General features: G+C 35.9%; 1 protein-coding gene, 2 long non-coding RNA genes and 1 pseudogene across 3 annotated transcripts; 1 reads left to right on the forward strand and 3 right to left on the reverse strand.

Moving 5' to 3' along the window:
• Positions 1–7,431: 7,431 nt before the first annotated feature.
• Positions 7,432–8,433, forward strand: LOC132181687 (cysteine-rich repeat secretory protein 38-like). The gene is made up of 2 exons (XM_059594927.1): positions 7,432–8,197; positions 8,303–8,433. Exons 1-2 carry the CDS (start codon positions 7,432–7,434, stop codon positions 8,431–8,433), a joined length of 897 nt encoding a protein of 298 aa, XP_059450910.1.
• A 3,071-nt stretch (positions 8,434–11,504) lies between these two features.
• On the reverse strand, positions 11,505–12,357 carry LOC132182826 (uncharacterized). The gene is made up of 2 exons (XR_009440332.1): positions 11,823–12,357; positions 11,505–11,711 (listed from the first exon to the last, which is right to left on the reverse strand). It is a non-coding gene; the product is annotated as an uncharacterized LOC132182826 (long non-coding RNA).
• A 363-nt stretch (positions 12,358–12,720) lies between these two features.
• Positions 12,721–14,574, reverse strand: LOC132182827 (uncharacterized). Its single transcript, XR_009440333.1, has 5 exons — positions 14,480–14,574; positions 13,516–13,619; positions 13,249–13,350; positions 13,075–13,125; positions 12,721–12,996 (listed from the first exon to the last, which is right to left on the reverse strand). It is a non-coding gene; the product is annotated as an uncharacterized LOC132182827 (long non-coding RNA).
• A 4,470-nt stretch (positions 14,575–19,044) lies between these two features.
• Positions 19,045–23,752, reverse strand: LOC132183204 (G-type lectin S-receptor-like serine/threonine-protein kinase At4g03230; annotated as a pseudogene).
• Between the last annotated feature and the right edge of the window lie 1,250 nt (positions 23,753–25,002).

The following is a 25,002-nucleotide window of genomic DNA, read 5'->3' on the forward strand; positions in this document are numbered from 1 at the left end:
GAGACTCAGGAGTTTATTGCTAAGTCTGGAGAACCAAGCCCTGGGGGCTTGTTTTAAACCATATAATGCTCTTTGTAATTTGCACAGGTGAGAGGGAAATTGAGGGTGTACAAACCCAGGTGGTTGAGACATATAGACTTCCTCAGATAAATTTCCATGTAAAAAAGCATTTTGAATATCAATATGGTGTATTGGCCAGCCAGCAGAGATAGCAACAGAGAGCACAATACGTACCGTTGTGGGTTTAATGACCGGACTGTAAGTTTCACCATAATCGATTCCAGGCTGCTGATGAAAACCTTTTGCGACAAGCCGTGATTTGTAGCGATCAATTGATCCATCCGCCTTCCTTTTCAACCGAAAGACCCATTTGCACCCAACAATGTTTTTGGCTGTTGACGGTGGAACAAGTACCCACGTTTGGTTCCTGAGAAGTGCATCAAACTCCACATTCATAGATTTCCTCCAATTTTCGTCTTTGACAGCTGATGAATAGCAAGTGGGTTCAACCAAAGATGGAGTGGATTCGGCAATGAGCGCTCGAGGAAGGGGATACCGAACAGTTCCATCTGTAAATTGTTTTGGTTTGGAGATGTTGTGTTTGGCACGAGTGATCATTTGATGATGAGAGTTGGATTGAATATTGGGTGAGGGTGATTCAGTGGGTATTGCAACTTGTGAGAGAGATGGAGGTGAGGCGATAGAAACAGAGGATGAATCTGGAAGAGATTGTGAGTAGGTGGGTGATGTGGGTGAAGATGATGTAGTGGATAAAGATGGAGTACTTGATGACGTAGGTGCAGGAAAATTTTGGTTGGACTCTAAGGCTGAATTTTGGCTGGACTCTAAGACAGAATTTTTGGGAGAGTGAGATGGGCCAACCGGAGGTATGAATTGGGCTATGGAAAATGGCCGGATCTCTTGATTTTGTGTGGGTAGTTCTAAAGGGGCCTCAATTTCACAAGGAAAAATTGATTCATTGAAGCGGACATCTCTGGAAATATAAATTCTGCCAGTGGATAAATGTAAGCATTTGTAACCCTTGTGTAAAAGACTATAACCTAGAAAAAGGCATTGAATAGATCGAGCTTGAAATTTGTTGGAATTATATGGACGAAGGTTTGGCCAACATGCACACCCGAAAGTGCGAAGAAAAGTGTAATCGGGAGAGCATTTAAAAAGAATTTCAAATGGAGAATTATTTTTAAGAACTGATGTTGGCATACGATTTATGAGGTAGCATGCAGTAGAGAAAGCATCATCCCAAAATTTTGAGGGCATTTTTGCATGAGATAATAAGGCAAGACCAGTTTCGACAATGTGTCGGTGTTTGCGTTCAATTGAACCATTTTGTTGGTGTGTGTGTGGACAAGAAACACGATGAGAGATGCCAAATTGAACAAGAATTTTATTTAATGGACGATATTCTCCACCCCAATCAGATTGAACAGATTTGATAGTAGAGTTAAAATAACATTCCACATTGGATTTGAATTTCAAGAAAATAGAGCTAACATCACTCTTACACGACATTGGATAAAGCCACGTATATTTGCTAAAAGCATCCAAAAAAGACACATAATATTTGGAGCCAGATCTAGAAAGAACTGGAGCTGGACCCCATACATCGGTGTATATTAATTCTAGAGGACACGTGGCTATGGAATGTGAAGAATGAAAGACGAGCTGCTTGCTTTTGGAACTTAGACAAGCGGAACAAGGAGACATCGATTTATTTGACGCAACTGGAAGACGAAAATTTGAGAGCACACGACGGACCACACGTAAGGCGGGATGACCTAGCCGGGAGTGCCATTGAGAAGTAGAGACTCGCTCACCAACATGGACAGATGCAGGGAGCTTATTTGCGGAATTTGAAAATTGATAGAGGCCATGTTTATTCGGGCCGTGGAGCAAGATTTTCCCGGATTTGCGATCCTTCAAAAGAAAGTAATGAGGATGGAATTCAAAAAAAGTATTAGTGTCTTTTGTGAATTTATGAACAGAGATTAAGTTTTTGGAGATAGCAGGGACATGTAAAACATTGAAAAGATCAAAGTTTTGAGATGGAGTAAAAATGCGAGTGTTTCCAATGTTTTTGATTGAAAGCCCATTACCATTGCCGACTCGGATTTGATCAGACCCCTTGTATTCATCAGCTGTGAGATTCAGATTGTCAATGTCTGAAGTGAGATGATGGGTAGCACCGGAGTCAGGGTACCAAGCAGGATCCATTCCACCGGAAGGAGCGGTGTAGTATGCATGTAATGAGTTGGACTGATCTCTGTGAAGATCTCTGGGATATGCTTGATTGAATCGATTATAACAGTCGAATGCAATATGACCCATTTTATTACATACTTGGCAGATTGGGCGGTGAGACTGCGACTGAGAATAATTGTTTGAGGTGCCACGGCGTGAAGATGCCCCATGTGAGGATCCACGCCCCCTACCTCGAAACGGATGTGATGATGACCCAGATTGGAAACCACGGTAGTTGTGGCGTCCTCCACGACCACGTGAGGGATAGCTACGATCAGCAACATTAACTCCAGCAATTGATAAGTCAATCGAATTGTGGTGTTGTTCTAGGCGCATTTCATGCGAGAGAAGATGGCCATAAATTTCTTCAACCGAAAGAGGTTCAATCCGTGTGGTAACGGAAGTAACGAAGGGATCATATTCAGATCCTAGACCCCCAAGGAGAAAAGATTGCATTTGAACGTCAGTGAGAGGTTGGCCGATACTAGATAACGTATCAGTGAGAGCCAGGAATTTCTGGTAATAATCTGCAATGGAGGAGTTGCCTTTCTTGAGAGTATTCAGTTGATAATGCACCTGCATTGAGCGTGCCTTAGACTGAGAAGAAAATAAATTCTTCAGAGTGGTCCATGCTTCCAAAGAGGTGGTGCACCGTGTGACATGGGAAAGCATCTTGCTGGATAGAGCAGATGTTATAGCACCAAGAATAAGTTGATCTTGCATATACCAATGCAAATAGGCAGGATTGGAGGATGTGGTCTCAACTCCATCTGTTGTGGTGGTAATTGTTTCTGGAGGGCACTTGTAAGTGCCATCAACATAGCCATAGAGATTTCCTCCCTTGAGATGAGGAACAACTTGAGGTAGCCATATAGGATATGTATCTTGAGTGAGCTTAATAGGATTGAAGTTGGTGAAGGTCACCAAGGGTGGCGTTTGGTGGGTTGTGATGGGTGGTATGGGTGGTGGTGTTTGTTGGGTTGGGAGGAGTGGTATTTCTGCCATTGAGGAAAGAAAGAAAAAAAAAAAAAAAAACGTAGAGCAGGGAAAAAAAAAAATTGACGTGAGTCACTAGGGCTCTGATACCATATAAAATCCAATAAATTGAATTTGCTTGCTGCCTTGCCTTTAACGTAGGCTAAGGCTTTGTATTTATAATTGAGTTTGTTACAAAGAGATGGAATCAAATACTAAAGCAAATACAATTTGAAATCTATTCTATCAAGTATAATTTGAAAGCTATACAAGATAATAAGAGTTATCTATTTATCTTATTATTTGAATCTTCATCTTCATTATCTGGAAGAGAGTTGGATAAGGAGATGTCTCTAACAACCGGAACAATGTGAATGGGATGAGATTGAAATCGACAGTCGGAAAATTGACGGTGGCCGGAAATGGGACGAAGTGGGTGGCCGATTTTTCGTCGGTGTTGGTGTTTCCGAACCGGATTAATCATTTGCAGTACTCGTTTTACAGTCAAGAAAAGCATAAATTTACAGCGCATGCAGTGACGGATGTGTCTGATAATGTGGTGGTTGTGGAGAGTAAGAAGAAGGTCAATGGGATTGTTTCCATGATTGTTGACCAGTATTGCTTAATTGGAGAGAAAAATATCCTCGTATAAACATTGAAGTTTTGCAGCATATATTTAAAAATTATCTTTATGCTATATAATTTGTTCTGCTTTTTGTTTATTTCTTTCATTGTTGACTTGGGTGTTTTCCTTCCCTTTTCCCTCTATATTGCTTAGAAAAGAAAAGAAAATTTTCTTTTATTAGAGTTCGTATGTTTTAAAGAGTTTTAAGCTATTTTCTTACGCTGTTCCGCTTAGAGCATCTTTGAAATTATAATCGACAAATAGAGTTTTTAAATTAAGAAATGTTTTTTTGGCAAATGCTTTATTTTTAAGCTTTTGCTAAAAATATGTTTTAACAATTTTTAGATTTTTTAAATTTTTATAAGCGCTTTCAATTAGTAGCAATCTATTGGGTCAAGTTTTATTTGTTTTCTTAAGTTTTGTTTTCACAAATGCTTAAGAATAATGGAAATTGATTTTTGGTCGATCTTTTGTTTTCTTATGGTTCCTGTTCTGTAAGCAAAACATAGACCGATGACAGAAGAGTAATTAGACATAAAGAAGAATTTTCACTATGGTAGAGGTAGCGAAGGAGATTGCGATTGATAAAGCACTAGCTTGTAGCGGAGATAAAAAAGCTAGGGAATCAATGACCTGGCAGTGGATAGAAACGTTATTCATTGAAATTTGCTGTAGATCTGAAACTGATTGAGATGGTGACTTTTCGTAGACATTGTCTTATAATAGTCCCAGGCTATTGTGTATGTCATAGATAATATTTGAGTTATGAAGATTTCAAATTGTATCTTTGGCATTGTACCGAGCATTTTGCTCCATTTGATTGTTATATTAATAAAGAGATATTTCGTTCAAAAGAAAAAAAAAAAAAAAAAAAAAAGCGCTTTCAATTAATAAACATTTTTTTTTTTTTTCAAACAGACTTTTTGAGTATTAAACACACACCCAAACAGACCTTAATCCAATACTTCATTATTATGAACAAAAAAAATTAACAATATTATCATGGATTATCATGGATTGGAGAAATTACATTCATCTCACTTATCAATCTACCACTATCACTCAATTTGTAATATTTTCTTAATCTCTTAATTTGATTGACTTACTCTACTTATAAGTTATAATATACTAAAGAGGTTGCAATATTGTTCCTATTCCGCAACCCAAGATGAAAAAAATATACTGTATAAGATAAAGAATTTCGAAAAAAAAAAAACAAAAAGAAAAGGAAAAGAAAGTAAAAAATTCAGAATAGGGATGATGGTTATTATGTCTTAATTATCCCTAGTTTAATAGATACGGATCATTTTCAATCCATTTTGGATCAGAGGATACCTAGTTAATGGTCAGAATCTTTTTAGAGAGTCCTGAGGCTATAAATGGGACACCTGTTTCATTAATAAAAAAAATAAAAAAAATAATATATATTTTAAAAATAATTAAAAAAAAATTGATTTGGCACTTGGGGATGGCTAATCCACCCCCAAGGGCCATGGGGGTGTCTTCGGCCACTCCCAATGAAGTAGCCAGCCACCCCTTAATTTTTTATTTTTTTTTATTTTTTTTTTTATAAATATATATAATTTTTTTTTTTTTTTTTTTTTATTAATAGGACAAATATTTCATTTATGGCCTAAAAAGATCTTAACTATTAACTGAATATTCTCAAATTTAAAATCTATTAACTGAATATTCTCAAATTTAAAATGGACCGAAAATAATCATGTTCCTGGTTTAACAGCTTTGAATATTACATTTAATTTAGGATTATCTTTGTGTACTTTAAATGAAGAATGACACATGTGAGGTAGTACTATAGGTTTTTTTATTTTTTACTTTTTTTCCTTGAGCAAATAACATTCATGAAGATCAATGAACAAAATGGTAGAAACCCGAACTATAAAATCAGACAAAGATGAATATATCCGTAGAATACAATACGATCGGAAATGAGTTGAAGGACCAATCCAAATGAAGAAGAAGCGTTATAGATTTCGGTGGTTTGAAATTAAATAGTAGTCGATTTGAGAGGAATCCCGGTGGGCCATTGGAGAAAAAGATAGCCGAGCAAAAGTGTAATTGAAAAATAGTAATTTTTATTACCAAAGCTCTATAACTTCTATACGTTTTTAGGCATTTTTAAAATTTAAAAACTCACAATTTTAATTATTAAACTTTTAATTTGATGTAATTTACCCAATTTCTCATGGTTTGATGTTAAACAAATGTTAAAATAGATGGAATTACCATTATATCTTTGAAATTTTTATAAAATATCAAATTTATCATTAATTTCACATTAAAAATTAAAAAAAGAAAGAAAGAAAAGTTGAGGGTATTTTGCTATTTTCATAGCATCCATTAGGATTTAACACAAAATCTTAACGGATGTGATAGATTGCGTCAAATTAAAAGTTTTAAGGGGTGAAATTGAGAGTTTTTGAACTTTTTTGGGGGTCTTCTCATAACGTGTGAAAGTTCAGAGAGCCTTTGTGAAGTTAATCATAATTTTTAAAACATGTAATTTGAAAACATAATTTTTAAAATGTAGTTAAGCATTTGATAAAATTACAGTTTCTGCTTTAAAATCATAGCTTTACTTTGAAAAAAAAAAAAAAAAAAAACACCTCATTGCACGCGTTTTGTAAACATATTAAACACAGTTTTTTGTTTTATTTTTTTATTTTTTTGTTTTTTTTCATGTTTTTAAACCGCAAATTAAAAAAAAAAAAAATGCACTCACAAATAGCACACTTTTTACGTTTTGGTTTAAAACATACTTTTTCTCTGTGAGATCACACTTTCAAATGCACTTGATCTTAAAACACTCGTTGCAACCTCACCAAAACCCTTTTTTTTTTTTTTTAGACAATTTAGTAAAAGTAGTTTAAATCTTCACTTTTTAGACTTATTATTTTAACCTGAATAAAATGGTGAGTGAACAGTATTTAAGTACTACCAATTGAATAAAAAATAGTTTCTCTCTCCCTCTTTTCTCTTTTATGTTTCTCTCTCATTCTTTAATAATAAAAAAAGAATAAACAAATTTTTGAAAAGGAATATTTAAATGAAATAGTAAAAACGGATTGTTAAAAGAATGAGGCTGTTGGGGTGCTCTAAAATGGTGAATTGTTAAAATAGAAAAATAAAGAAAAAAATATTTTTAGTTATTTTGATAAGTAAAATTTGGTGAGCCGATAAGAATCTTCTTATTCAAGGCAACAAATTCGGCTGCTCTAGGACAAACTAGTCTTTTGCCACAGTGAGGGAAGACTACCATTATTGAGGAGTCACTTTGCCCGGTTCTTGGCAAGTTCCTCACGAGGGATGGAATCATGGAAGTTTCACATTGAATTGTCAAATTGGCACTCTGCATGCCTAATTCTTGGCATTTTCCTCGCGAGGGATGGAATCATGGAAGTTTCACATTGGATTGTCAAATTGGCACTCTGCATACCAAGTTCTTAATAATTTTCCCCTTGACCCCATGCATTGACAATCGGCCACAGTCTAGCTAGTTAAACACGCTCGCCATTGTTGAACCAAGAGTAAAGAAGCAACACAAGGCAATGGTTTCCTCAACATCACTACTTTTCCTCCTATCTACCATTTTTATACTCACTGCCCAAGCTGTCGCGCGACCAGACTTCCTTTATTACTTTTGTATACACGACAAGGGTGGAAACAGCGCCGGTAATAGCAGCTACGAGGCAAACTTCAGTGACCTCCTCTTCTCCCTCTCCGCCATCACCGAAATCGACCGTGGGGTCTCCCATTACGCTTACGGCCAAAACTCCGACCAAGTATACGCAATTGGGTTTTGTAGAGGAGATGTTAACCTACATGCTTGCCGTGGTTTCCTCAACGACGCTGCGTTTCTTCTCACCGAGCGCTGTCCCCAGCAAAAGGAGGCAATTGGATGGTACGACGAATGTATGCTGCGCTACTCAAATCGCTCCATTCGTGGCGCCGAGAAAACTAGTCTGAAATTCTTTATGTGGAACCTGTATAACATGTCGGCCAATTACGATCTTAGAACCCCTTTGGAGAGACGAAGAGGTAGAGCCGCCGCAGGTGGTCTTGATCTTATGTTTGCAGCAGGAAATGGAATCCCTTCATTATATGCACTTGCGCAGTGCATATCTGATTTGTCTGAGCAAGAATGCAACGATTGCTTACTTGGGGCTTTTGAAAGCATTCCACAATGTTGTGATGGGAAGGAAGGTGGGAGAGTCGTGAGACCCAGCTGTAATATCAGGTTTGAGGTCTACCCGTTCTATAACCTTACAACTGCTTCGTCACCAAGAACATCGACCAATACAAATAACAGAGAAGGTACATGTTCCTTAATAATTATAAGTTATCCATGCTTTTAAGGTTATTTCTTCTAAGACTCAACCCTTATAATGTTGTAATGAGACAGGGTTATCGTTTTTGCAGCGCACGATAGATCTCTAATTTTCGTGATCATCAATAAGTTTGTGGTAGCTATTGCTTCCGTGGTACTAATCATCTCCACAGGCATCTATTTAAGCGTGAAGGGGCAAAGGAAGAACGATGAAAGTAAGTGAATTTTGGTTTTGTTATTTGTTACTCAAAAAGTTAGGCTTTGCGTATATCACAAAAGTAATAACAAATTCAGATAATGCGAACAAATAAAAGTGATTCATATGCTTTCATAGGTAACACACACAATTTTTGGGATAAGATTACACTTACATTATGAGTTAGGCTAACAATTTTTAACACAATTCATCAATATGATACCAACTAGAGGGTTATGATCAATTTGGGATAATCTGGTAATTGGGGTCAATTTTGGTTGACCCAAACTAAACCATTTAATAAACGAATCAATCTGTTTGACCCGTATACTTATGTTTATAGGGGGTGTAAGCGAGCGAACTCGAGATCGGCTCATATAAAGTATAAACTCGACTCGTGCTTGAATCGAATATTAATGATACAAGCTCGGCTTGACTTGGTTAGGTTCGTGAGCACACTCATATATATATATATATATATATATATATATATATATATATAGGTGAGTGAACTCAAGTGTTGGGATCGTATGTTTGTAAAAGTAAACTTCAAAAATTTTCTTTTTACGCAGTGGAATAAAATTGATCGTCAAAACATTTTACCATCAAGACAAACATCTTTAGATCTAAAGCAAACATATATGTTATAATTACTTACATGAAGATTCGGCCTCTCCTACGCATTGGGGCGTAGAAGTATCCATCGATTCTTCAGTTGGTGTTGGACTAAGTAGTTGAAGTTTCAACATGCTTGCAAACTTCAAGTATTGGTCCATACTCATCTTGCCTTCGTAGCGTTCTTTGTGTTCTTCATGAACTTGAAGAACCTCTTTATATTCTTCATCATATTCACGAAACTTTTTTGAAGACTTGAGAGTTGATCAAGAACTTCAAGATCTTTAAACAATTGGGGAGGAGATTGCTCCATTAAATCTTCTCTTTGATGACCGAATATGACTGTGAGTGTGGGCTCACCGAGTTTTCTCAAGAACAAGATAAAACTATAAGCAAAACTTTGGGGAGAGAAAACTCTCTAGCGGCCTTGCGTACACTCTTGTGGGAGAGTAAAGTTGTGTTTTTTTTTTTTTTTTTTTTTCACAAAAATTCACAAGCTTTAGACCAAGGTGTATGTTTTTGCTTCTCAATTGCTCGTATATTTATAATACTGGGATTTCTGGAGAAGAAGGAATTTTAAACCATGTGGGATTGAGATTAGAAATCCCCGTCCTTATAGAAGTCGGACAAGGGGGGTCAAAAGACCACCCTTGCCCCTCCACATACACGGCCATGGGGTGAAAAGATTCTCCTCATGCGCCTAGGCTAGGGCTAGAAGCCCTAGCCCACTCCCACTCCCACTTGGTTTAGCACTTGGGCTTGAGTTTTATTCTCAAGCTCAATTCTCATTTCATTTAACTTTAGCAATTTGGAATTAATTCTAAAAAGCATAAAAGTCATTCTACAAGCTTAAAGAATTAGAATTATAAGCCCAAGTCTTTTTTTAATTCCTTAGCCTGCATGAATTAAATTATGAGCCAAGTGCTCTATTTAATTCCCAAATCCAATTTCTCTAAATAATCAACAAGATTAAATAAATATTTTAGCCTATATTTAGGGGTGTTAAGTAAGCATGCCGTTCGCGAGCGAGCTCAGGATCGGCTTGTGCTCAACTCGATTATTAAATGAAACGTTTTGTGAATACAAATGCTGGCTTGAATATTAAACGAAGCAAGTTTGGTTCGACTCAGTTAGGCTCGTGAGTAAGCCCATATAAGTTCGTGTGTATATATATATAAACTAAGTAATACATAATTAATTATAAATCTTAAAATTGCATTTATATTTAAACGTTAGAAAATGAAAAATTCTAGACCCTTCGTGATCAAATAGAGAGAGAGAGCAATCATTAAAAAAACCCCGATTCAATTAGAGCAGACCCAAATGAAAGAAAGAAGAATCAAGCAGAAACTATTGAGGGAGATTGCGAAAGGCAGAAACTATTAAAGAATCAAACAGACCAAAAAACTATCACTACATGTCTGGTGAGCGAGAGTGAGAGAGTGGGAAATGAGAGTTCAGGAGGAAGATGCGCTATGACTGGTGAGGGAGATTGAGAGAGAGAGACGTTGAAAAAATATTTTTTTGTAGGGGGTGTTGTCCCAATCCAGTCTGAATACAACCTGTTAACTTGTTCCACATTACTAAGAAAATACCAATCCCGAAGTTTGTTTACACTACAAAAATTATGGTCATTAGCGGCGACTCCAAGTTGCCGCTAATGAGGAAAAACTTGCCGCTATTCACAAATACCGGCGACTCGCGGCCGCTATTTGGTGGTTGGTAGTAAGTGGACGGTGAAGCTAAATACCGGCGACTTTCAACATTGCCGCTATTTGTATGTCATTAGCGGCGACTTAGAGTTGCCGCTAATACATTTTTTTTTTGCCGGAAAAAATGGTTCAAAATGGTTCTAAGGTTGCCGCTATTGTATATCATTAGCGGCAACCTTAAAGTTGCCGCTATTTGTATGTCATTAGCGGCGACATAAACTCGCCGCTAATGATATAAGAAAATTAAAAAAATTAAAATAAAAAAAGTCAATAGCGGCAACTTGGAGTTGCCGCTATTGCTCTATCATTAGCGGCAACCCGTAGTTGCCGCTATTTATCCAGTATTACCGGCGACTATAGTAAGAAAATTAAAAAAAAAATGGAAAAGGTCAATAGCGGCAACTTAAAGTTGCCGCTATTCCTCTATCATTAGCGGCAACTATTTGTTTGTAATTAGCGGCAACTTAGGAGTTGCCGCTAATGAATTAAAAAATAGAAACTCAATAGCGGCAACCTAAGGGTCGCCGCTATTGGAAAAAAAAAAAAAAAAAAAAAAGCACATATATTTGCATATATATATATATATCATACTTTGGCAACCGTACCATATAATATAATAATAATGTAATGAGAAAGAGCAAAATGCAGACCAATGAAATCGACGATATTACGACCGTTGGTAAACCTTCCCGTAGGCCCCTAGAGGAAATCAATCCCATAGGGTGGATAATTGGCTTTAATTAAGGGCAAAATGCATATCCAAGACCAAAATTAAGGAAGTCTAATTCAGCTTATCATTGTAAATTTCTTTCACAAAATGGAAAATAGTCCAAAGCAGGGACAACTCATCAGACCAAGCCCTAGAATGGTATCTAGGATGAGGCAGCAACCAGAAAACATCTTGCATCCTCTTGGCATACACATCAATCATACTGTGTACCGATTCTTGGCAGCTTTGTCAAGTTTCTTTGCATCATCCTGAAGGAGGAAGACCAGAAAATTACTTACAAAACCCATAACCTATGATAAATGAGGTGAGAGCCAATAAAGGAAAACAAATTAAGTACATTCTCCAAAAAGTATCCTTACATGGAATATAAATCCTATCGTCTCATTGTAGTCGAGAAACTCCTTCCACTGTTTCCCAATGCTCATATGCAGCCAAAAAAAAATTGGCATGAGATGCTATGCAGGCCTTTTTACAATCAGAATAAAAACAGTCGCTAAAAATGACCAATAACAGCAAGTCAAATCCCAGTCACAGCCAAAATAGTGCATAAAAAAAGCCAAAATAGTCAAATCCCAGTCACAACCAAACTAAATTGGCAAGCAATAAAAAAAGGTGGTCCTCTCATCCAACCTAGCGTTGGGCAGGTTTCAAATCATCTCTTTTATATAATTTTTGGTGAGTAGGGGGAAGAAGGCCTTCCCTGTAGATTTTGACAGTTACAGGCAGCAAAGAGACATTAAAACAGCTACAATATAAACTTTCTTAACCCACATTTGCCTATATTATAACAAAAACCTACTATCATTGTTTGTTGAAACTGACACCACAATCCCTATGGACCGCCAAGATTAAACGACCACACACACATGTACCTACCGGAAAATTTGGGATGCTTGAGAATTCAACCACAAGAATTCAACCACAAGAACAGCTTTACATTGAATAGCTATAGATGCTTGAGAATTTGGGATGAGTGCTTGTTAAGCAACCACAAGGTCTAAGGATTGGAAGCAGCTGTTTATTTCAACTAGTCTATTTCAATTGCCCATTTTAATCAACAAATCTACTAATCTTGTTTAAGAAATTATTAATTTTGTCAAAAGCATTCACTTTGTTCTCATCATCTGTTAAAAAGATTGTTGACTAAACAAATGAAGTAAAAGAGCAAAGTAGTTAGGGAGGATTAATTCGATTTATCCTCATATTATAAATCCAAAGAGAGAGAGAGAGAGAGAGAGATGAAGAAAGAGTGGGAAAGAGGGAAGGAAGAGCTACTTAATGAAGCTATTAAGTTTAAAATCAATAATAATTAAATTATTACATATCAGACCTAACAAAAGTATTTACCTGAGATAAAATTTTAGCACATTCAGCCATTGAAGACAATTCTCTCCGCTGTGATGCTGCATCAAAACGAGCAAGCAATCTGTTCTCCAGTTCTACACAAGGACAAACACCACTGAAAAGGATAAGAAAGCCTATGACTCCAAGCGATTTTAGGTCTCCTGGGCTGCTGTTGAACTCCATCAAATACTGCAGGGATTAAATTAATAATGCAGTTAGCACGTTCTAACAAAGGATATCATAAACTAAATGATCAATTGACAATACCTTTATAAGCTCTATTGTTTGACTAGCAGTTTCTCGCTGAGCATCTGCACTCTGACAAGAAAACGCCATATAAATGAAAACATAAAATAACAAAGTTTCAATAGAGATGGTGATAAAATTGTATTAACTACAAGGATCATAAGCATATGGCAATGAAGCATGGGAAAACTCTACCTGCAAATGATCTCCGATCTTTGCAGCAGTCTGTCCAACACTTGAAATACGTGAGTCCAACCTTGCAAAGCTATCAAACAATCCATCTACACCTTTTTCCAGCTGAAAAAGAAAAGATACAGACAACCATCATTTTTTTTTTATAAGCAAAGCAAATTCATTAAAAGCACAAGGGACATATAACCATCATATGTAACTCAATTTTCAGATTCATGAGAAAACTCATTACGTGTATCACAATTCAAAGCAACACTTCAGTTAACTAACCTCAGCGAGTGTCTTGCGGTGCTTAGAATCTTGGACAGAGACCTCCTTCTTGAGATTAATTACTCAAGCGGCTATCGAGCGCAATCCACCCTCTTTGGTTCATTCTGAATCAATCAAACACTAAGTTTCATCAATCCAAACCTGTCCTGCAGCACTTACTTTCTAGTACTACTCTCACACACCTCATTGAAGAAGAATAGAATTAAAGCATAAACCAGGGAAATGCATGTGGTTTTCTCAATTGTGTGTGTGCACCCAATAAAACCCATCGGCAGTGGCACTAAATATTAATCAATTCTCTCGGCTCAGATTTCATCCCGCTAATTATGCGGATCTAGGCATGCAAACTCCCCCAAGTCAAATAAACACATCACGTGTCCGGCCGATGCTTTCAATTGCCTCAACTGTGGTGTGCACGATGGAGTTGGATTTCATTGACCTTCACCAACTGTTGACTTCTACAATTAAACTTAGTCCCCCTACTACTTCACTGCTTTGCAAGGGCGGGCCATCAACTCAACTAATCCGCCGGTGGCATTTATTTGATTTTGTTTAAATATTCAGTTTTATAAAAGTGGCATCATTAATTTACCATACATTGTCTTTTAACTAACTAAAAAGATTCCAAGTTTCCAAAATTAATTACCCTTCCTAGGCAAAAAGTCAAGCACATGAAATGCATTAATTTTTCAAATAAAATAAAGAATAAGTTAAGTTTTTCTGAAATTGCATACATTAACTTCACAAAATAGACAATATTTTAGTCATCTCAAAACAACGCGTCAAATGAAAAATCACCCTACAAGTTCCAAACCTAAATCTCTAAGCACATCTCTCACAGTAAATCATCGAATTAATTACCAAAACAGAAATGTGTAAGACTAACAAGACCTAGCTGAAATTGAAGACCTGGAAGACAATAAGCAAATCTGCATAACATAAATTGATGCGTTTTGAAGCCTACCTTAAAGTCATCCACATCAAGAATGAGTGGGAGAGAGCTAACAGCTGAGGATTTTGAGGCTTTATCGTTCTTGACAGCATCTCTGCTATCTTTCATCTGTAACAAGTCAAATAACTCATAAGAAGCATAAGAATGGGATCGCACAATTTGAAGCTCGTGGGTAATGCAATTGAAAATAATCTAAACTGGCAATTCCTTCAACAAAGATAACAAATTCATGACAAAATTAAATATAATGGGATAATTATATAATAAAATAAACGTTTTCTTTAATTAGTCTGATCTCGTAGAGAGCAAAAACGGAAATAGCACCTCTATGCGGCCTGAAGGAGCGAGAGAGACACTGACAGAAACGGTCGCCGAGGGTTTGATTGCCCCTTCACTGCTTGGATGGGTTTAGATCGACGGAGATAGCTACCGGAGAGAGTTGAGTGCGCCGGAGAGTGATAGGAGGGCCGGAGAGAGAGCTGCCGGAGAGAGAAACGTGCGCCGAGTGAGAGAGATCGAGAGAGAGAGTGATGAAGGGGGTGGGACTTTGGGGTTAGGGATTTGGATCAAACAAATATGGTCTGAACTTTTCAGAAAACATAAAATGGTCTGAAAATTTCAGAATATTAGCGCCAATTTCAGATATCCCGCCACTTTTTCTAAATTTTTCGCACTCAATAGGGGCGACCTTAGTCGCCCCTAATGAGCCTCAAAATTTTTTTTTTAAAAAAAAAATTATACTTATAATTTTTAATTTTTATTTATTTTATTTATTTTTGTTATTTAATTTTTCTCTTGTAATATGTTCTTATTATTATACTATTAACTAAAAAATTTCGTTTAATAAATTTTTATGATAAAAATAATTAAGTTGATATTTATCTTATAATTAATTATAAAATAATACAAAATCCAAAGATAATATAAGATCAATATAACTAAGGCACTAAGATAATATAAAAAGCTTACAAACCTTCAATTATATCCAGTTTGATCTATCAATTGATCATATCATGATCAATCGAACTAATTCACTAGGATCGATCGGATGTTTGATCGAACATTTAATCCTATCACGATCAATCGAACTAATTCATTAGGATCGATCGGATATTTATTTGAGCATTTGATCCTATCACGATCAATCGAACTAATTCACAAGGATCGATCAGATGTTTGACCGATCATTTGATCATATCGTGATCAATCGAACTAATTCCTTAGGATCGATCAAATGTTTGATCGATCGTTTGATCCTATCACGATCAATCCAACTAATTTACCTGGATCGATCGGATGTTTGATCGATCATTTGATCTTATCACGATCAATCGAATTAATTCAGTAGGATCAATCGGATGTTTAACCGATAATTTGATCCTATCACGATCAATCGAATTAATTTAGTAAGATCGATCGAACATTTGATTCTATCAAGATCAATCGAGCTAATTCATTAGGATCGATTAGATGTTTGATCAAACATCTGATCCTATCACGATTAATCGAACTAATTCATTAGGATCGATCGGATGTTTAATCGATCATTTAAATATATCACGATCAATCGAACTAAAGCATTTAGATCGATCGGATGTTTGATCGAACATTTGATCCTATCACGATCAATCGAACTAATTCATTAGGATCGATCGGATGTTTAATCGATCATTTAAACATATCACGATCAATCGAACTAATTCATTTAGATTGATCGGATGTTTGATCGAACATTTGATATTATTATGATCAATCGAACTAATTCATTAGGATCAATTGGATGTTCGATCAATCATTTGTTCTTATCACGATCAATCGAACTAATTCACCTTGATCGATCGATCATTTGATCCTATCACGATCAATTGAATTAATTCACCAAGATCGGTCGATTGTTCGATCAAACATTTAAATAAGAATAAGAAATAGAAAACTTCAATAATAATTAATACGAGAATTTGTTCTCTTTAAAAGGAAAAAATAAATATTGATTTTTTTATAAAAAATAAGAATAGAAAATAGAAAAAATTCACCAATAATTAATATAAAAGAAATAATGACATATTATTGGAGGTGAATTTTTGGTAAATAATCTTTTCTATTATATATGTAAGGTCACTAGCATTGTCCCAATATTTAAAATTTAATTAATTAATTAATTAATTAATTAATTATTATTATTATTTTTTTATTTTTTTTTTTCAGTGCTAAATAGCGGCAAATACTAAGGTTGCCACTATTGAGGGATCAATAGCGGCAACTTTTTAAAGTTGCCGCTATTAGGCACTTAATAGCGGCCACCTTGAAAGTTGCCGCTATTAGGCACCTAATAGCGGCAACTTTATGTTGCCGCTAATAGGCCAAGTAGTTTTTTATTTTTTTTTTGTCTGGACGAATAGCGGCAACTACCAAAGTTGCCGCTATTGATCTCTAAATAGCGGCAACTTTTTAAGTTGCCGCTATTAGGACCTTAATAGCGGCAACAATATGTTGCCGCTACTAGGCCAAGTATTTTTTTATTTTTTTTTGTCTGGACGATTAGCGGCAACTACCAAAGTCGCCGCTATTGATCCTCCAATAGCGGCCACTTTTAAGGTTGCCGCTATTAGGCCCCTAATAGCGGCAACTTTATGTTGCCGCTATTAGGACAAGTATTTTTTTATTTGTTTTTTGTCTGGACGATTAGCGGCAACTATCAAAGTTGCCACTATTGATCCTCCAATAGCGGCAACTTTTAACGTTGCCGCTATTAGGCCCTTAATAGCGGCCACTTTATGTTGCCGCTATTAGGACAAGTATTTTTTTATTTGTTTTTTGTCAGGACGATTAGCGGCAACTACCAAAGTTGCCGCTATTGATCCTCTAATAGCGGCAACTTTTGAAGTTGCCGCTGTTGCGCTCATAATAGCGGCAATGGATTGTTGCCACTAATTGTGTTTAAATAGCGGCAACTCGAGTCGCCGCTATTGAGTGCCTAACAGCGACAACTTGGTAAGGTGGCCGCTGATGGGTAGTAAATAGCGGCAACACATGTTGCCGCTATTAGTGTTGCTGCTAAATATCAACTATTTTGGTATTTAGCGTCCGCTATTAGCGGCGACGATAAAGTCGCCGCTAATTGCCTCTCATTAGCGGCGACTTTTAAAAGTCGCCGCTAATGATCCCTCATTAGCGGCAACTTTGGGGTCGCCGCTAATAAGTTGGTTGCTAATGACCAAATTTCTTGTAGTGACATTATAGGGTCCTTAAATGACGTCTGCCTTTCTTTTTGTTTGTTGGGCCTTATCACTTACGTATGCATTTTTTTCTTTTCCTTTTTAAAAAGCGGCCATCGATTCAATATGGGACGCTACATTGACAATCATGATTAACTTTAGACTTGCTGTAGATGGATCCTTCTATTGGAATTAGGGATGTAAATGAGTCGAATATGAGCGAGCATTTTTTGTTTGGACTCAACTTGTTTAAATTTTATCCGAACTCCTAAAATATCGAACCCGAGCTCGAACTCATAATAAGTTGAGCAAAGCCGAGCCAACTCGCGAGCTGGCTCTTATATTTAATTTAATTTTTTTTATTATAAATTTAAACTTCAAGTAATCTTAAACGGCTCAAGAAACTAATTTGCATATGAGCATTTGCTTAGTCTACCTAGCCGAGTATGGAGCCTAAGTCAATACAACAAGACACTTGGTTTCGAAGAGAGAGGATATGCATCATTTTATTACAAAAAGATGCTATTAGAAGAAAAAAAATCATCAATTTTTAATATTAATATGAGCAACTATGTGAATAACTATCAATTTGAACCTTATACGAATTGTTCACGAGTCTAACCGAGCTGAGCCGAGCCGAGCTTGCTTTGTTTAATATTCGAGCCAGTATTTATGTCAACGAAACGCTTCATTTAATAATCGAGTCGAACATGAGCCGAACCCGAACTCGCTAGCGAGGGCTTCGCTCACTTAACACGCCTAGTTGGAATATAGTAGGGGCAATTCGAGTTCACCAATTGGATTCTCGTGTCAGTTTAATTAGATATACCATTTTATGGGTTGCCCGCAAAAATATACCAAAATTCAGGACTTTATATTGATTATTTAAAACTTTTTTATATATTTTGATGGAAAATAATGAGGAATCATTAGGGAATAAAAAAAAAAAAACATATTTATTAGAATAAGCATCAAATTTCAAGTAAATTAAAGTAACTTAAATTTAGAAGCACAATCGAAGAAAAAAGACATCATAATACATGTAGAGTCTTAGACAAGTGTTGCCAACTAAACGTGAGACTCAAGCGTCCTCAAGGAGTAGCTCAATTAGATGGAGACCAGCAATCATAAAATAGAGGTCACTAGATCGAATCTCTCTCATTCTCTTTCCCTCCCTTTATATAGACACATAAAAAAAAATTAAAAAAAAAATTAAAAATAAGAGAGAGAGAGAGACTCAAACAGAAGAAATCAAGTTGCTCAAATCCTCAGGCAACTCAACAAAAATAAAAAATGAAGAGAAAATAAAATATTATGCTTGAATCATAATAGATTATATTCAAACATTAAGAGTGACCAAAATGGTTCCAGGTTATGAGCTATCTTATATATAACTTACTTTACAATGACTAAAACAGAATAGCAAAATAAATTACAATCATCACCAAATATAGTTGCCATAGAGAAGTTTCAAGTAAAGGAAGAGCTATTGAGAGAAAAGTTTCATTTGGGTGAAGGGCTAATACATCCTTCTTATTTATGGAAACTAATGTTTTGTCCACTATAGAACCTTTGCAAGTCTAGTAAAGAACAGACTCACGAGAACTTGCATTGGTAGCATGCATTATTATGTTCCTCCTAAACTGCTAGCTGATCCTGTATATGATTCCGTATATGTGTCCGGTTTAGTAGAAGAACTGGCTGTGCTGGAATGGCCTCTCCTTTGAACAAAAACTGGCCCTTTCGGAGTTGGAACTGTTGTAATTTCACTATCAAGCATGGTAACAACAGTTGACATGGTGGGGCGGTCATTTGGGTCTTCTTGTACGCATAAGAGTCCAATGTTTACACACTTCACGAACTGATCTACATTACAAACTTCACGTAGAGTCTGGTCCATTAAATCCAGCACCTTGTTTTCTACCCACAATCTCCATGCCTGAGACAATTTAAAAAATCAAAATTTTTATGGGATATAGAATGACCCAAAAAAGTAATGATTATAGAAATTAAAATACTCACATAACCTATAAGGCTCATGTTTAGTTCGGAAAGATAATTCTTTTTTCCACTTATAATTTCAAGTAAAACTACACCAAAGCTAAAAACATCGGATTTGACTGAGAACATTCCATCTAGTGCGTACTCCGGAGACATATAGCCACTGCATTATAATGTTTATCAGATTATAAGTTAGGCACTTGTACATTTTTGTGTCTAAATAGAGTTAGGATTGAATTAGTTTTCACAATTACACCATCTACCATAAACTTACTAAGTTCCAGCTAGTCTGGTTGTGTTTGACCCGGTTTCTTTGCCTTCAATCATCCTTGCCAAGCCAAAGTCAGATATTTTGGGATCCATCTCCTTGTCTAAAAGAATGTTGCTAGTTTTCAAATCTCTATGGATGATCCTCAATCTGGAATCATGATGAAGATAAACAAGCCCACGAGCTATTCCGAAAATGATTTTGAAGCGCGTTTCCCAGTCCAAAGACATGCTTAGCTTTTGATCTTGCAAAGTTTCCATTTGTCATTCAAGAGAATAATTTTAGCAACAGTAATAAATCAATTTTTACTCAAACGAAATATACATCAAGCACCGTAAGAGACTAGGATTCAGTTTAGAGAACAACCAAATATAAATGAGTCCAAACTTTTGTTGGGCATGTACTCATAGAGCAAAATCTTTTCATATCCTTTTACGCAATATCCCCGAAGTCTAACAAGATTTCTATGTTGAAGTTTTCCAATCAACACCACCTCATTTCTAAATTCCTGTAAGCCTTGTCCTGAGACATTTGAGAGCCTCTTTACTGCAATTTCTTGACCTCCTGGAAATATGCCCTGAGAAACCATACTACCTATATTACCACTAACAAGAAACTAGTTTACATGAGGATTAAATACCAATTAATTTAGTGCAAATTACCTTGTAAACAGGTCCATAACCCCCCTCTCGAAGCTTGTTTGCATCTGAGAAGCTATCTGTAGCTGCTAGAATGCTTTCCAAATCAAAATAAGGTACATCTATGCCTTTCTCATCTTCTTCTCTAAATTGACCTGACTCTATTAAATCTTTGACATGTTTTTCACTGTCTAATGAACGAAGTGCTTGATTTGTTCTGTCACTTCTTCTAATTTCTAAGTTCAGAAGACAACCATATACATTAGTTACATGATAATGATTTGTAAGGATAAATAGTTTTATTTGGATTCAAAGAGACAAAAGTTTAGATTGTGCACAGTGTGCATTATGAAAAGCGAGGCCTTTACCTTCGTCCTTGGCCATCTTTCTTCTCCATACGTATACAGAAGTAATGGTACATGTGAGAGCAAACACACCTACAATTAGAGGTACCATAACACTCAGAAGCAGCCGCTTCTTTCTTTTTGAAGGCTCTTTTAACCCCTGAGGAAGATTACCTTTTACAAGAAAGAAACAGGACACCCATTATATTTGTGAAATTGAACAAGCTCCAATATTTATATTAAAATGATAATAAAAAAAATTTAATAGATATATTTCACCTTCAGTACAATTTAAAGTGGAGCCATTCCATTGGAAGTTTTGTTTACAAAGGCACCTCTTGTTTCCATCTCTTGTTATATTGCAAATTGAATTTGGCCAGTCCTTGCAGTCTTTCAATGAAGTACAGGTTGGCTCTTGCGGGGGCACCCAACTGATTTCTACTTCAACTTTAGAACTAAAGTTGCCAATGGTCGCATTAAATGGCAATGATTGATTGAGTTGCAGATTTCCTCCTAAATTTCTATCATAAATATTTTCTGCATATTTGATTTGGATGACAAATTTTTGTGTACTTGGAGTAATATTAGCAACACGATAAGTGCCACTGGGTGCCTTGAACCTAACCTGGCCTGAGGAGGTGTTGCAGTAGAAACTGAAGTACATGGGGTCACCACAATTTGGTCCAGTGCTCAGCGGATAGGGGATCAGGTTTGTGCCACAAGGCTCACAATTCCTAACAGTAGGTTCTGCAGAAGTATAAAATTTGGAATCGTAATTAAACATTAAAAAAAATGAGATTTAGCCCTTGTTGTATGTAAAAACAAAAATAGAAAACAGGAAACTAAAATGTTCTCGTAAAGTGTATTGCTTTCATTAAGAAATTATTAATTTTGTCTCTCACCGTACTAGAGCGCAAATACAGTGCATAGACTTAATTATTGCTTGCTTTAAAGCAGTAACTTAGTGTGAGTTGAGCTTTATATATACCATCTTAATTCTCTTGTTTTTTTTTTTTTTTAACATGGGACTCCTCCATCCAAGTCCCCCATAATGATGTACGAACAAAGTTAATTTTTTAAATTGACCAACAGAATTAAACAGAACTATGGATTTTGAGGGTAAAAAGATAGGTTTTAGTGCTAGGATCTTAAAAATCCATACCAGCAGAGGTGGCTTATCACTTCCTTTTTAACATCCATGATGAATTTTTAATTTTGCAAAAAACAAAACGGCTAATTAGCCAGATCAGTATCTATGGATGGAATTCAGCTACTGAATTAATGTGTAAAAGGAGTACCTATAACAGATTTTGCGACTCGGACAAAGATGTTATGACCACCATTTGTGTACTCTTCTTGAAGATTATTTAGATCCGAATTCCAAATCCAGCAGATGTCTGTCCCAGTAGTATCATATGAATAAGCCTGGCACTGGCTGTTCTCAAGGCAGTACTCTTTTCTGCATTCTGTTTCATTTTTTACCTTGGAATTAAAGTCTGGTTTGCCCACTTTCATCATCTGTAAGCTCAAGAACATGTCGTCGTAGTCAGATGATGTCGAATTTCTAGTGCACCCACCCAAAAAATCTCCAGAATCCCAGTGCTTCGGGTTCGTAGGCTGGAAGCCAGGCAAACATTTGCATACCACTGTATTGTTAATATTGCAGACGCCGAATTTCCCACAAGCATTGTAAATGCTACATTCGTCTTCCGGCTCCCTCCATATCAAATCCCAATTTTCCTTTTCCGCATTCCAGTTCAGATACTGTAATTCCCCCGCATGATTCAACACCAACCTTCTGATACTTGAATCCTGCGAACACCTGATAACATACGCGGTACGGTTGAAGCAGTTGCTTTTATTTGATAATAAGTTGGCTACGGCATCGGGGAAACTGGGCCTTTCATCTAAGCTGAAGAAGTTGCCTGACATCCAACTTCTCCAATAATCGCTTGTCTTTTTAGAGATAACGTAGTTGCCCTCTTCTTCTTGATATTGCTGAAACGTGAAATCCCCACTTTCTGGGTCGATCACCATCACCTATCCATGAAGTCAATGTCAGCTCTTTATCCATCTTCATACCTGGAAGAACTGTATCAGTTGGATTTCTGAAGCTCTCCCACAGACTCGTCCCCAGCTGATCACCCCTTAAGACCAGGTTTCCAGAATCCATGAGCGTCACAGATCGATATGTAGACCGAGAACTCTCATCGTCTACACTCCAATAAACGTGTCTAGTTTTAATATCCCATATCTGAAACTTGCCATCGTTTGTAATTCCAAAAGAAACTCCCGTGGAACCGTTGAGGACAGGTTTGTCTCGGTTGGCAACCCATACAACTGTTTGTTGATCCCATTTGTACCATATCCCGACATAGCTTTTGGAGCTAGAGCTTCCCGTAGCGTTAAAGAATCCCAATTCAAACCTTTCACTACTGGAGACAAGGGTTTTATTCTCAGTAATCCACTCTCCATGCTTTAATGTATCTTGGCCTGTGACATAGAAATCCACACGACAGGAATACAACAAGAGTATGTACAACAATATAGTACAGTTGATTTTTCTTCTTTGGCTTACCATAACGAATAAAGCATGGATGCAGGTAACTAATTTAATGCAAATTAGTTGAATGCTTGAAACGTGATCTTGAAGAAAATCATCAAATATGGCGAAACAGAGAACCTTGGTCTTCCGAGTCAATCCGACCGGCCTCGAGCTCTCGGCTTGAAATTGGGTTTTGACGATGGGTTTTGCTGGAGCAATTTGTAAAGATAGTATAGAGACTAGAGAGGAGCTCCTTGGGCAGGATTATAGCAAATCTGACCAAGAGAGAGTTAAAGAGCATTTCCCTTAGACGTAGGCAAAATATCTATCGAAAAAGTACAATTTTTTATCTTAAAGTAAGAGGATAAGAGAGAGTAAAAAGAAGAAAGTGAATGAAAAATAATAATAAATATAACTTATTATCTAAATAGTGAATAAGCTAATCACTTTATTTACTATTTATACTTGAAGGAAAAACTACAAAATAACTTACAAGGACAGCGACATAAATCTATCCTATAGATTTTGTTTGTAGTGCAGATGTACTTTTCGTAAATTTATGACCAGGCTTGCTCTTCAGATATATTTTTTTAGAGCATTTTCAATAGTTTTTTTGTTATTTTTCTTATATTTAAGGATTCAAACTACTTTTTATTTTGTTATGTTAAAATACACCACAATAACTTTCATTCATCATTTCTTATATCATTAAAATATTTATTTTTTTAATTATATTATATACATGAGAGGAGAGACAAGATAGAATATTTGTGAGACATGAGAGAAAATAAAAAAGAATCATTTTTTATTTATTTTAATAATTATAAGAATTGCAATAGTAAAACCTAAAATGTTAAGTTTTACGAAAATAATTTTAATATTTAAGGTTCATTTAGAGAGTTTACTATGAGATTTTTTTATAATTTTTTGAACATATTTCTAAAATTTAGAAAATAAAAATCTGCGAAAAATGATCTTAACCGGAAAGAGAGAAGCGTGGGAGGGAACGGTACACATGTCCATTTCATCTTTTTGAATGGCCACAATGGCTTTAATTTCCACCGGCATTCCAATCTTTTGAGAAATATAATATTGTAAGATTGAAGAGACATGTTTGGCTGTATTCACAAAAAGGGCCAAAACAAAGGAAAAAATATTAGACGGATTTGGTTGAAATTTTCTCTAGCCCTCTTATCTCATGTAAAAATGTTAAAAGGCTCACCTATTTTGTTTAATTTATAACCAATTTTTATCTTATTTTTAATTTAAAAAATAGAAATAAAAAAAAAGTTTTTAAAGCAATCATTTATATTTTGATTTTTTTTGGTATTTTTTTTTAAAAAAAAAAATTAAAATTTTTTTGAAACAATAATTTTTATTTTGATCCTTTTATTAGTATTTTTTTAAAAAAATAAAAATTATATTTTTATTCATAATAATGGCCTAAATTAATTTCAAGTTAGAATTGTATCGTTCCCCTACTCCACTGGCATTGGAAATGTGGCTTTATTCTTTTCCATTCTT

Source organism: Corylus avellana, chromosome ca5, assembly GCF_901000735.1.
Source record: "Corylus avellana chromosome ca5, CavTom2PMs-1.0".
In the NCBI taxonomy this organism is placed as follows: domain Eukaryota; kingdom Viridiplantae; phylum Streptophyta; class Magnoliopsida; order Fagales; family Betulaceae; genus Corylus; species Corylus avellana.

Bases quoted from the DNA above. Each gene is read 5' to 3' on its own strand.
- LOC132181687 (XM_059594927.1), top strand. From the start codon at position 7,432: ATGGTTTCCTCAACATCACTACTTTTCCTCCTATCTACCATTTTTATA. The intron at 8,198-8,302 runs GTACATGTTCCT...TCGTTTTTGCAG, and splicing joins CAATACAAATAACAGAGAAG to CGCACGATAGATCTCTAATT.